The sequence below is a fragment of the Myotis lucifugus genome, unplaced genomic scaffold (genome assembly GCF_000147115.1).
Source record: "Myotis lucifugus unplaced genomic scaffold, Myoluc2.0 scaffold_285, whole genome shotgun sequence".
Lineage (NCBI taxonomy): Eukaryota > Metazoa > Chordata > Mammalia > Chiroptera > Vespertilionidae > Myotis > Myotis lucifugus.
The window spans coordinates 179,478-193,502 of NW_005871333.1; the positions used below are offsets into that span (position 1 = coordinate 179,478).

The 14,025-nt window shown below is 55.5% G+C and overlaps 1 protein-coding gene across 1 annotated transcript in view; it reads right to left on the reverse strand.

Annotated features, from left to right (window-relative positions):
• OTOF (otoferlin) overlaps positions 1-14,025 on the reverse strand; it is a 74,388-nt gene that overhangs the window by 21,098 nt on the left and 39,265 nt on the right. The window contains 8 exon segments of the mRNA XM_006099853.3: positions 693-801; positions 1,033-1,256; positions 1,856-2,042; positions 2,501-2,687; positions 3,017-3,176; positions 5,062-5,146; positions 5,573-5,635; positions 10,118-10,249. Of these exon segments, the coding sequence (XP_006099915.1) occupies positions 693-801; positions 1,033-1,256; positions 1,856-2,042; positions 2,501-2,687; positions 3,017-3,176; positions 5,062-5,146; positions 5,573-5,635; positions 10,118-10,249 (1,147 nt within the window).

Genomic DNA, 14,025 nt, shown 5'->3' on the forward strand with positions numbered 1-14,025 from the left:
TGTGTGCCCCACGGGCATGTGCTGTGTGCACCACGGGCATGTTCTGTGTGCCCCACGGGCATGTTCTGTGTGCCCCACGGGCATGTTCTGTGTGCACCACGGGCATGTGCTGTGTGCCCCACGGGCATGTTCTGTGTGCACCACGGGCATGTGCTGTGTGCCCCACGTGCATGTTCTGTGTGCCCCACGGGCATGTGCTGTGTGCCCCACGGGAATGTTCTGTGTGCACCACGGGCATGTTCTGTGTGCCCCACGGGCATGTTCTGTGTGCCCCACGGGCATGTGCTGTGTGCCCCACGGGCATGTGCTGTGTGCCCCACGGGAATGTTCTGTGTGCCCCACGGGCATGTGCTGTGTGCCCCACGGGAATGTTCTGTGTGCCCCACGGGAATGTGCTGTGTGCCCCACGGGCATGTGCTGTGTGCCCCACGGGAATGTTCTGTGTGCCCCACGGGCATGTGCTGTGTGCCCCACGGGAATGTTCTGTGTGCCCCACGGGAATGTTCTGTGTGCCCCACGGGCATGTGCTGTGTTGTATGCCCCATGGGCATGCGCTGTGTGCAGTGTGCACGCTGGAAGACACACGGAGGAAAGTGGTCACGGTTTCCCTCCCACCAGGGCTGTGGTGCAGGGTTAGCAGTGACCACCCAGAAGCCTGGGGCCTGAAGTCCCCTCGGAGGCCAAGCACTCACCTATGGTGACCTCAAAGGTAACTGGCTTTTCTCCGTTTTTCCGGTCGATCATTGAGGCTTCCAGAAAGGCTCCGAATAAAAAGAATTCTTCGATTTTCCCCGTGCAGCTCTGTGGGGAAGGTGGGTGAAGCCATCGTTAGCTTCACGGGGATGCTGGGCTGGGCCAGGCCTCCTCCCACAGGTCCTGGGGCTGCTGGTGGGCACATCCCACCCAGACCCTGGAGGACCGAAGGCCCAATTCCTTTTGCCCAGGCAGAGCCCGGGCCCAGGCTGCCATGGCGGGAAGGGGGCTGAGCTGCGGGACCTGGAGGGAGGACAGCACAGCCTCCTGGGGCCTCACCTCCGACACAGGCGTGGCCTGCTCCACCTGCACCTCCGTGGAGCTGGTGAGCTCGGGGTTGGAGGTGTCCAGGATCTCCACCGCCAGGCCCAGCATGAGGCGGGCACGGAAGGACACGCCCTCACCCAGGCCCTCGTTCAGGTCCTGGTGCTCGTCCAGCAGCGTGTAGTTGCGTGTGGAGCCGTACATGTTCACCCAGGCGGGGCCCAGCGTGGGCAGGAAGCCTGTGAGCCGGAGAGGGAGGAGTGGCCTGTGTTACACCTCAGGGCCCGCAAGCGTTAGAGGGGCCTCTTCTGGGGGGTCCCAGCCTGCACCTCCCGATTGCTGAGCTGAGGACCCCATCCTTCGGTTGCGAGCATTTGGGAACACATCCATCCCCTAAGCCCAGTGAGCGCTGTGAGGACAGGAATGGCTGCTTCTCTCGCGCTGTATCCCTGGTACCCAGCATGCCCCCTGGGCTGTAGGAGGGGTCTGTGCCCACAAGTCTATAGATAGGTACTATGGCAATAGGGCACATCTATATGTGATATGCATGCATATACACACATGTATAATTGTTATTTTCATTTTACAGATGGGAATAGTACACAGGTCACAGGGACTCGTTGTCAGAGCTGGGGTTCGAGTCCAGGCAGCCGGGCTCCGGCAGGCCCAGTCAGCTCTGCAGACCTAGCCATGACTTTCTTGAGGTGGGAGCCGCTGCCATGCCCTCGCCGTGCCCAGCACCTTCCAGGCCGGGGTGCAAGATGGTGGTGGTTGAAGGGGGGTCTCATTCATTTACTCCTTCCTTCAGGACCCCCCCCCTCCGTCTGCCACTGCTGACCTTTGTCCCCATCGTTGGAGATCTTGCGCAGGTCAATGAAATGGGTGCCGATGGCCACGTCGTTGACCTTGTCCGAGTCGCGGATCTGCACCTTCATGCGTTTGCAGAGCGGGGGGAACAGGTCCGTGAAGACGACCTGCTCATTCCACAGCGGCTCGTAGCTGTTCTTCTGCACCGAGGTCTTGCCCTGTGCGAGGGAGTGAGCGATAGGGTTTGTGTGTGAGCATGCGTGTATGTGCTTACTAATGTGTGCATATGTGTGTGGTGTGTGTATGCATGTTTGTGTGTGTACGTATATGTGATGTGTGTGTGCATGTGTGTATATGTAGATGGTGTGTACTTATCTCCTCCACTCTTCCCCACCCCAGCCTCTCAGACTCTCCTTCCATTCGATGCTCCCCCTCAGTTCTTGGTCTCCAGGACCCAGAGGTGGGGAGGGTTCCCTAAGGCCTGTCCATGCTGAGACAGTTCCCAGTCCCCCCGCCCCCTGCCCCTCTCAGTTGGCGCGCCCTCATCTCTCACTCTCCTCCCTTCTCAGGCCAGTCTCCTGGCTTCTGATTTGGCCTCATGTCAGCCCCTAGGCTCCCACATCTATCTGATGCCCGTCACCCCAAACCCCAGCCCCTGCACTCTGTACCCCAGTACCTTCTGGCCAGCAAAGAAGACTTGCACATAGGGGTCAACCAGGTCCTTGTTCTCCCCAATGAACGCCTTCTTCACGTTGGCCATGAGGCTGGTGTTCATCCGGGGCAGCCCCTCTGCTCGGTAGATCTTCACGTAGAAGCGGGCCCACTGGCGTTCGGCGGGCACGCCATCGGGGAGCAGCAAGTTCCTGCCGTCACATACAGCTAGGGACCAGGCCGGGCACCCCAGCTCCTGCCCTAGCATCTACGCACCCCTGGGGCCTGGGACAATCTCCATGAGCCCCTGCTCTGCCCAGTCCCTCCTCTCCTGTGACAAGGAGTCTGTGGGTGCCGAGGCCAGCGTAGGTGTCCCCAGCCCTGGCCAGAGTCCTTCCAGGAGGAGGTGGGCTGTCTGGGGGTGGGTGAGAACAGGGGTGGGGGATGGAAGGTACGACTCTGAGCCAGTCCACCCAAGGGACTCCCTTTGGGGAAGGACGGGCCAGGCCGGGTCTCAGGCGGGGGAAGATGGGAGCCTCACCCCTCAATGTCATCCTCCTCCGTCTCGTTGGCCTTGTGGGGCGTCTTGATGTTGTCCCCCTTGCCCACCACTGCGACGTCACACTTCACGTAGCCCTTTAGCCCAGCCGAGATGTCGTCAGGGTCGGACAGGATGGCCCACTTGTGGTGGAACTGGTGCTCTGCAGTGGCGAGGAGCGGGGACTGCACCTGCGCCCCCTCCCAGGGGCACCCGCCCTCCGGGCAGGCCGCAAAGCTGCAGAGCTGAGGGCCTTCTTGGCCCCTAGATGAAGCCATCAGGTGCCCCTGGGCCAGGGGCCACTGCTCTGCTTGCCTCTGGACCAGGGGGACAGAGGTCCCTGAGCAGGGGCAGCTGGGGCAAGGGCTTGTATCCAGGTGTGTGGTGTGACCGCCTCCTAATGGGTTCCTCCGCCTGCAGCCCTCCTACCCCAACCCCTGCGCTCACCTGCACACGGCTGCCAGCAGAGCCTTCAGAGAGGCTCCCCTCTCTCACTGGGGGCTCCCCAGTGCTCGGGGTAAGACCACAGACCTTAGCATGGCCTGTGGGGCCTCTGGATACAGCTCTTCCTACTCATTCTGCTCGTCCCACCCCATCCCTGTGCTCCTGCGAGGCAAAGCTGCTGACCCCTCTGAATAATTCACTCGCTATTTCACTCCTTCATGCCGTTGTGGCTGCTGGCCTTTGAGCTTGGGATGACCTCATCCCTGCTCTCCCTCTGCCCCAACCATTCTCCTCCCTGTTTAAACGTCTACTTCCTTTGCGTAAGTGTCTCCTCTTCCATGCAGCCTTCCCTGACTTTCTCGGAATTGCTAAACCTGACCCTTTTGGTGTTCTTGCCGTTCCATAAGCACACTCCTGTCTCACGGACAAGTGATTAACTACTTATTGTCTGTCCAATTTCAGACGGAAAGTCTCCTAAAGACAGGTTAGTGTCACCCCAGTAACCCCAGGACCTGGGACAGTGTGGAGACCTGGACAGTGTGGAGGAAAGGGCAGGTATCAGGGGAAGAGGCCATTCCAGGATGGGTCACTGATCGGCTGCCTCCTGCACGCCCCCTACTGGGGATTGAACCCACAACCCAGGCATGTGCCCTGACTGGGAATCAAACCGTGACCTGGTTCATAGGTCGATGCTCAACCACTGAGCCATGCCAGCTGGGCTTAAGCTTCACTTTAAAGCTGATTGCGAGCAGAGGGAAGCCCTGGCCTTGCTGCATGAAAGGCTCAGAACTTCCCTCTTCCCCTCTCCCCTTCACCTTCTACCACAACTCAGACCCATCCCTAACAAGGCGCATGTCCCCCCGTCTGAGTCGCAGCCATGATGTGTACCAGCCAAGAGTCTATTAGGTTGAACCATGAAAAAGCTCCAATTTGTTCAACGTAATAATTGAGTGGCACCTTCAAGCCGCTTAACTTCTCTTGGCTGCTTTGATCTCGCCTGGAAATGGGAAGGACGGCTGGTGCCTACCTCCCTGTTCTGTGAGGGTCCAATGTGACAGCCTGGCTGACATGGTACTGCCACTGTCAAAAGGCCTAATGGCGTCGTGACTGCACCGTGAGTGGCAGGTTCCCTTCAGGGCTAGGGGAGCCCCGTGCCAGGTTGTACGCCCATGGATCCACCTGGCCAGGTGGTGGGCTTTGAGGACAGTGGGGCTCAGTGGGGGCTCAGGAGTCACACAGCCCGGTGTCACCCCAGACCAGCTGGGAGACTGGGAAAGCCCTGGCCCTTCCCAGAGCCCCAGGCCCCTCAACTGTAGAAGGGGTGATGCCACTCATCCCAGCAGAGGGGCAGTCTGCAGCTCTGGGTCTCCCCAGGGTGCCAGCAGACTGGTGCATATAAGGCGGAGCACCCATCACTCGCATCCCTGACGGCTGTGTGTGCTCACGGCCCCACCGGGACCGCCGGGGTGTGGCTGTGCTTACTTATGTGTGCGTATGTGTGTGGTGTGTGTATACATGAGCCAGGGACCGCCAGGGTGGGGAGACCGAGAGCCCAGGCTCCCCGAGCCGTGTGCACCGATGCTGGCGTGGCCGCAGCTACTCACCGGGCTGGGAGTACACGGTTCCCACATCCATTTTGAAGGACCCCACCAGGGTGCCGCTGCGCAGCAGGTTCTTGGAGTGAATCACCTTCCGGGCAGAACCACCAGCCACCAGTCAGGGCGGGGCTGAGGCTTTCGAGGGGCAGGGGCGGGGTGGGGTGACTGATGGTGGCACCACCTCAGTCTTTCTGGGGACCCAAGCCTCTGGGTGAAGCAGGAGAGCGTTTGGCCGGGTATGAGGGTAGGGGGGGCCTCGAGGCTCAGATCAGCCCCCCTGCCCTGGCCTGCTTTGGCTGGTTGCCAGTACAGGTGAGTAGGTTGTGCACTGCGCTGCCACCCAGCTATGGGGCGAGAGGGGCTCAAACCCAGCCTGCGCCCCGCTTGCCCAGCTGTGTGTCGGGGTGCAGGGCTGCCTTTTTGTGGCTGGTTTTCCCCGAGGGGCGCCCTTTCCAAGTTTGCACGAAGGTGCAGTGTGAGCCGAAGGCCTGCCTGCCAGGGGCTGCTCCCCACTCACCGAGATCTTGATGATCTTGTCGAACATGACGTCAGGAGAGACGTGGAAGTCGAAGACGAAGTACTGGAGGGGGGAAGGACCCAGGCCGGCTGTCACCGGGTGGGCAGCAGCTAACACCCGGGGGCAGTGCTGGGCCCCTCCCTCCTGGCAGTGCCTGTCTGCACCCCGGCCATTTCCCCTGAGCCCCCAAGTTCAGGTGAGCAGCAGTGGCAGCCACTGGTCCTCCCTGACCTGGGCGGGTAGGAGGCTGGGCCCCAACATGAGGGCCATACCCCAACCCCTAGGCAGAGCCAGTGCCACCTAGTGTGGGAGGGGGAGGGAGGGGGGCAGTCGATGGAGCAGCCCTGGGTTGGGGGCCGGGAGACTGGGTTTGTAGCCCCTGTTTAGCCCCTTTCTAGCTGTGTGGCCTTGAGCAACATTTTCTGGCCCTCAGTTTCCTGAGCTGAACAAGGCGGACAATGACCGCCTCCTTAGAGACGTGTTGGGACTGTACGATACGTCGTGGTTATATGAGCTACATAGGCATCGCCATTCAGCCATCGGAGATGCAGCCCATTTCGGAGATGTTAAAACGGAAAACGGGAGCTTTGGAACCGATGAATCTGGGGTACGAAGGCATGTAAACCGCTGGGAATGGCAAATGCTGTGGGCGTGGACTGTCCTCTCAAGTTGGGAGCTGCCCCTCCCAGGGGCGGTGCCCACCCATCTCTCTGGCCTTGGTGGGCAGGCGCAGGGAATGAGGGTGTGGGGAGGAGCGGAGGCACCCCGCTTTGGTGAACTTGTGGGCAGAAGGAAGAAATGTTGCCCATGTATTTAGGGGGAAGATCTCAGGAGGTTCTGCTCTTGGCTGTGGGTGAAGGTGTGGCTGCAGAGACAGACAGACTGAGCTTTGACTGTTGGACCCATCGCTGCTTCTTCTGAGCCTCAGTTTATCCCTCTGTGATGTGGGGAGAATGATTCAGAGCTGTCAGGTTGACCTGCCAGGGACATCATTCACAGGGGCGGGGGGAGCAGGTGTGTGGTGTTGAAGTCTCAATGAAACGACCTCTGTCACGCAGGGGTGCCCATGGTCAGCGCCCAACAAGCACCAGCTGCTAGCATGGCAGCAATACGGCAGGTGGGGGACGGAAGCTCTGGAGAGACGGTGGGGAGCCAGACACGCAGATGGCAACTGACGCCTTGGGGCGGGGGGAGGTGCCCGGGGAGTGTGTCGGAGGGAAGCAGGCCGGGGGCAGGGCTCCTAGAGGCACTGCATTTCAGCCGTGGGCAGAGCCAGCGAGGCCAAGAAAGGCGGGGAGGGAGGAGCGGGCAGGAGAGGGCCCCAGAGGTCCCAGGGGAGGGACCGGCGAGTGGATGAGAGGAAACGGCCAGTCAGGGAGAGGGGGTGGATGTTGCACTGAGGGACAGCCGGTCCTTGGTGCAGTTAAAGATGGGCAGTTTCAGTGAAGTCATGGAACAGAAACGATGGTAGAGATTGAGGCGTGAGTGGGAGGTGAGAAAGTGGAGACAAGTCACGTGGTCAGACTGTGAATGGGAGGGGAGAGGTGGTCACTAAGGAGATATGTGGGCTTGAGGAAAGGCATAGCTAGATGGCTGGATAGTTGGATAGATCGATAGGAGATAGACAGACAGATGTGTAGTTCCTGTCGTTGAGCATACATGATTTCCGGTAGCTGTAGTTAGAATATGTGAGAGTAGAACACCTTATAGGCAAAGGTGGAGCCAAAAGGGACGTAAAGGCAGAGTGGATGGTGTTGAGTGAACGCCATAATGCCAGATTCGTTGGGATGCAGCAAGAGAAAGATCCAGGGCAAAGGGGAGAGGTGGTTCAGGCAGAAGGAAGATGCCGGTGGCCGGGACCAGATGCATCCACAGAGAAGGGGTCTTGGCCTGGTCAGGTAGTTCTGGGAGGGCAGGTCCTGAGCCTTCCTGCACACAAAGACGGGTCCAGAGCCAGGCAGTCGGGCCACGGCCGGCCAGGTGCCTGAGAGCTGTGCCAGCCCCAGGAGAGCGAGCTGGCTGAGGACAGCCGGACTTGCACTCTCGGAGCGGTCTGTGGTCACATTCCTTGCACTTCCTGAGCATATTTTCTTTTTGTAACCGTTTAGAAATCTGCTAAGTCATGTCGATGGTTCTCACCTCTCTCTCTTGTGATTACTGGAGCCAAAGGAAGGTTTTCCTTAACTAAGAATTAGCCAGAAGCAGTACACCTCTGGGACCAGGAGGGTATTTTTCAACGAAGAGGAATGTGGTTGGGAGGAATCATGGGAAGATAGTTTAGGGTGGTGCTTCTTAATGGGGGGGAGGGGGCGAGACGTGCTGAGACTCCCAGGGGACATTTGGAAATATCGAAACATTTTTGGTTGCTACGACTGGATAGGGAATCGTTATTGGCATCTACTGGGTCAAAGCCAGTGATGCTGCTTAACATCCTACAATGCACAGGACAGTCCCTTACACCAAAAGTTACCCGCCCAAAATCACCATAGTGCTGGGCTGGAGAGAGGAAACAGAAACTGAATAAATCAGCTACTTGGGTTTGTGAAAAAAGAACAAAACTGTGACCAAGAACAAAGTTAAGACCCGCTTGAGTGAAATGCATAGTCTTCGTGGATATAAATATGGAGTTTAGAAAGTGGTTTCGAGGCTGGAACTGGGAGGTGGCCCGTTGGGGCAGAAACTGTTGCCTTTACAGTCCCCGTGTTGGCAGACATGGGCCCGGTCCACAGCAGATGCTCAGCAGGTGTTTGTTTCTTCCTTTGGGTGAGTATCCACTCAGCAGAGTGTCCCCAAACCCCTCCAGGTACATGCCAGGCTCTGGGCTGGGCCACACGATGCAGGAGACTGGGAGGGAGCCTCCAGTCCACCAGGGAGACAGAGACACGAAGGACCAACCACAATTCAGGGACATTACTGTCACACAGAGAGAGGTGCACTGACCTCTGACCCGGAGAGTGCAGGGAAGGCTGCTCAGTGGCAAGGGCATTTGAGCTGGGCCCTGTAGGGTGAGTAGGAGTTTGTTGAGGAACCACAGAGTAGGGAGAGCAACTATTTCCTTGGGAAAGAAGAAGCCATTTGAATGAAACATGAGGTGCGTTGGGCTGGTGCAAGGTGATGCGGCTTTGCCCCTATCAAATAACCGTGGAAGGCCAAGGGAACCTGTCTCCATGTCTGTTAGGGGAAAGTAAGCCGTTATCTCGGCTGAAGGCTTTTCCAGTCAGGGATGAGTCCTGACATAAGGTGTGTCAGAGACGTTGAGCCAGAACATTGGGATGGGGTGTGTGCGTGTGTGTGTGTGGGCGGGGCGGGGGGGGTGGGGTTCCTGGCGTTCTAGCCCTTGTGGGCCTGTGGGAAACCAGCTGTGAGAACAGGGTCTGTCTGTGGTCACACAGGAGACTTTGGCCAGGCCCTACCCTAGACAGAGCCCCTACGAAGGGCAGAAGTGTGCCCAGGTTTTCTAACGGAAGATGCAGGGCTTGGTGCTCCCACAGTTCCCAAGAGATGCCCTCCCCGTAGTTACAGAAGGCCCCTCAGCCCTCACCACTCAGGACAGACCCTGGGACACAGGGCACAGATGCCTTATTTGGGCCAATCTGGCACCCCTCTGGAGCCACGGGGAAAAGCAGACTAGATGCCCCCTGAAGGAAAGGGAGGGCCAGGGATCAAAGATGATTAAGATGGGTCCCCCTGGAGCCCAGAGTCAAGGTGGTGGGTCTGGGGTGGCCATCCAAGGTGGCAGAGAGAGTGCTGGGCTGAGGCTGGACAGGCTGGGCCTGTTTCCATCCACAGTACTCTCTAATCTCAACAAGATGGGGAGACCGAACTAGAAGGTCTCTGAGGTCCTTTGACCTTGATGTGGCCTCACATGGCTGCAAAGAACAGGAGTGGGCACCTGGCTTTCTCTCTCTCTCTCACCCCAAGATTCCAGGCCAGGGCTCTGGAAGGAGCCCCACAGCGGTGCAGGCAGCACAAAGGCAGCCTCACAGGAGGGTGAGCAGGCAGAGCCCAACCCTGGCGCTTAGCACCTGGGCAAGTTCTTTCTCCAGGAGCCTCAATGCCCCAGGTGTAAAACGGGGTTCATGGTGACAGCCTCTGGCTGTTGTGGGAGTCAGAAGAGATGACACACCTAAAGCATTCAGAAGAGTGCCTGGTGCACAGCAAGTGCTCATTAACGCGCCAGTGCCACCACGGGCAGGGCCTGGAATGGGGACACTGCCCCAGGGCTCTGTCCTCGGAAACGGCTGGGGCCAGGCCTTAGGGCGTGAGATTCACAGAGACACTCACTGCTGAGGGCTGCACGGGAGTGCCTGGGGGGTGCTCCTTTCAAAGGGTGGCCCCGGCCAGACCAGAGTCAGGCTGGGATCTAGATTGGGGTTCACAGACTCTAGATTGCAGGTCAGTGTTCTAGTGGTAGTAACAGGGTAGGTCAAGGTCACCCCTGCTGGTAGCCCTTTGTGCCTCTTGACTCTCAGATGCTCCTATTGGACCCAGCCTCCTGCCATATTTGGGAGGTCCCTTTCCCGACCTGGGGCCACGGGCACTGACCTCATTGTAGTAGGGGCAGTTAGTGGACTCCTTCATAGACGTGTACTTCTTGTCGTCACCCACCTCCACGCACACCACGGGGTCCATGTTCAGGCCCACCAGCTGCCGAGCCTCGATCACCGTGATGCTGACCTGCAGGCAGGAGAGAGGGAGGCCAGAGGGGAAGATGTGTGAGCCCTGGAGCTGGTTCAGCCAGAATAAAGGCAGCCTTCAGTTAAATGGTTGGTCTCCCAAGAGGACAGGGTCTGTCTGATGCTCACGATCGTCTCAGTCGACTCTCTTGAACTTGCATTTTAACAAAAGGGGCTTTGCTGAGCTAGAATTAGCATTTCCTTCAGCACGTTTCTTCTAGTGAAACTGTACAGGTTGCCTTTCATGCTTCTCCTCTTGGAGATCTGGTATTTTAATTGCTGTGCTTTGATGCAGCTTCTAAATATGATTTCACTCAAGAGAATCATTTTCCCTTTTCATAAAAAAGAATAATCACAACAATTATCATCCACCGTGTCCACGAGAGTCTTATAAATACGCTAAAGGCCAAGAAAATTTTACACATCAAAACGAAAGATGTTAAGAAAAATAGAAACTCCGATGCCAATGAGAATGTTGCTAGGAAAGTATACAGAACTGGAACATTTACTAATTGAAGTAGCACTTGAACTATGAACTCAAGCATTTCTGTTTGGAATTAGAAGTACCAAGGGAATGGAGCTCAGAATCTGGAGCGTTGAAGAAGTTCAGTAATCACCATTTCTTAAGGGAGCTCAGAAGGAAATAGAGCTAATTAACGTAACTCAGAGTTTACTGTGAAGAGAGTAAATAGACATTAGAAGTCCTTCCAGAATATTCTTTGCACAGTAGTTTTAGAGTTTTGACCCCGATGAAACTTTTTATACCAAATATATATTTTTAAATCTCATCATTTCCCCACAATTAACCCATCTCCTCCCTTCCATTAAAAAAAAAACAACCCAACCAAACAACAACAAAAACAGGACCTGAGGTAACCCAAGACTAGGAAGAGACAGACACAGATTTGGCATAATAAGGTACTAAAAACATGCCATCAGGAGATTAACCTTCCCAACATGAGCAGTTGGTCCGTTTTTATGATTTTCAAACAGAGGCCCGGCCATGATAACAGCCTTTTCAGGACCCAGTGTTTCCACCTTCCTCCACTGAGCAGAGCCCATGATGGTAGACAGCCCTGGCTGGCAGCTCTGACACACAGGAGGTCAGAGGTGGAGAGAGAAGGAGGGCAGAGGGTTGAATGAAGTAAAAGGGAGAAGAGAGGCTCAGGGTACTCTTTGCTGGCTGAGTGGTGGCCCCAGGGGGAACCCTGAGAACGCACACTTGAGGCCACTGCATGGTGCTAGTGTAGCCTCATATGGTGCTATTTTAAAAGCAGCATATATTTAAATGTTTATGCTCTGGGAATGCCATCCTGCTGCTCCTGCCCCAAGTGGCGCTCTGTGGAGAGGAATGCATCACTGGGACTTGAAATTTAAAACAAAACAAAACACACAAAACACGAGGGAGGGGATTGGCCATCCTTCCCCTCCCATTAATTGATGATTATAAAATAATCATCAGCAGAGGACTTTATTTTTCCTGGATGGAAGGTGAAGGGGCAAATAGAGCCACAGTGGGTCTGACTGACAGCTGATCAAGAAGCACTTTTCGTAATTGACTATTCCACCTTCTCCTTCCAAGATAAGACACATAATCCCTAGGTGGCTGCATAAAGCCATCGCAAGGAACAATGCTAAATGTAAATCTATACCTTTGTCTTGGGAGAACCCAAGAGTCATAGTGCTTCGTGACCTGCTTCTGAGCGATCTGATCATGCTGTAAGAACACTAGCTGGGAGCTGGAGAGGAGAGGAGATGCCCCTTTAGCACTTTCTTCTAAAGATCCTTTACCTTCCTGCAACTCCTGGTGGCAGAGATGTGACATGACCAGATCTGCATTTTGAGAAGATGGTAGAGGATGCAGTGGAGGAAGTAATCTGAGGGTGGGGAGACCAGAGAAGAAGTGGGTGCAATACTGCAGTCAAGGCTGGGGTCTAGGGCCAGTGGGAGGAAGATGACAGAGAGGTGGAAACTGGAGAGATGTTTGGAGGTGAAAACGTGTAAGGTCTTGGTGCTGGGAAGAGAGAATATTGAACTTGCATATTGAGGGAATAGACTCAAGACTTCATCATCCGCCAGGAACATCTCTGCCAAGGGCCGGCCTTTGCTCACTCTGATGGGAAACTGCATATTCACGAGGAAGAGACTGTGGCTTCTCGCTTTTGAGATGTCAATAATCATAACAGGGTTTGCACATTACGTACATCCTACACAGAGGGAATAGCGGGTAGGAGTATGCCATGGTCTTTTCACTGTTCTGAGGCCTCAGGATCCTTCCTGAATCTGAGTCCAGCTAAGTCCCTCTCCTGTCACCAACTGGCTGTGCTTTCTTGTGGAGAGCAGCTACAGTGTTTGGCCAGGTTCAAGCCTCGGACTAATGAGAGGGCACAGTCCTCTCATGGCCACGTGCAAGTCCCAGCTTGGAGGGCAGAGCCCTCCCAGCACAATTATAGCCAACAGCTGTAGTTGTGAGCTTGAACCTATGGTCCGAACACTTGGCCCCACGTGCCTGAGTGATGTGGGCTTGATAGAGTTCAGGTGCATGTAGTTGAGTAGCTTGGAACAGTGTAAACATCTTGACCACGCCCTTACTTTGCCTCGTGGAATCTGCTATAAAATAAAGACTCAGCTTGCAGGCATCGTCGCTGTCTCTCCATCAGAGAGGCAGCGTCCTGCCGAGACCCAGCTTTCATTCTCTTGTCTGTCTTTTCTCAATCCTTCGCCGCCCCCTCTCAGGGTCACCCTTGGCCGTGCTGGTGCGGCACACTTTCTGAGGCCTTTCTAACTCAGCAAAGCCAAGTTCTCCAAGACAGTAGAGTTCCCTCTGGCAGGGTTTCTTGCTTTCTATGTTGTATTTACTGGCAACAAGAATAATTCCTCATTTGCATCCTTCCCGCTCTCTCTCTAAGTGTGCTAACACTTGCAGTTGAGATGTAAATGAACCTGTCAGGAAATCCCGAGTTGCCAGGTTAATGACAACTGTTCTGTTCCATTCAGATTGTGTGCAGTGTTTGGAGGGAGAGTGTCTGTTTAGTTAACAAAAGCCTCTGGCAGGAAGCAGCCTGAAAGAGCTTTGGAAAACAAGCAGCAGGCAGCAAGCGGAAGCTGACCAGGGAGCAGAGGGGGCGACTGTCCAGAGGGTTAAATTAGAAATGAGTCGTTCTCGCTGCTGCAGTCAGACACCCTCAGGTCTGAACCCTGGATCTAGCTCTGAGTGACTGTGACCTGGTCAAGCTCCTTACCTTCTCTGGCTCTCAATGTCTCGTAGTAATACCTATATTTAGAGGGTTCTAAGAATGACATTAACTTAAATGGACAACACATATACGGCTCCTGACCTAGTATCTAGCATATGGTAAACCTTCAGAAAATACAGTTCCATTAAGAGCAACGACTCCATTTTCTGTGTGCCCTTACCTGGCAGGCTGGTGACGCTGTGGAGGCAACAATATCTGACTACGGGGTCTTTGTTCTTTGGAATTTTCCTGTTCTCAGCACACAGAGGAGTCAAGCCCTGAGCCCAGTCCCCTGGAAAAGCCCTCAGAAGTCTTAGAACACTCTATGCTTGAATTTTTGCAGAGAGGTGAGGGTGACATACCCGAACCTTTAAGAAGCCCAGTGGCTTGAGGTTTTCTAAAACCACAGGGGGAGGGCCATTTGACACTGTCTGGGGCTATTTTTCCACCTGAACAGATGGTCAGGGACTGAAGTGAGGATGAAGGGAAACAAGGTGTGTCTGGAGAAAACATGAACAGATGTATTTGATACAAAGAAAGG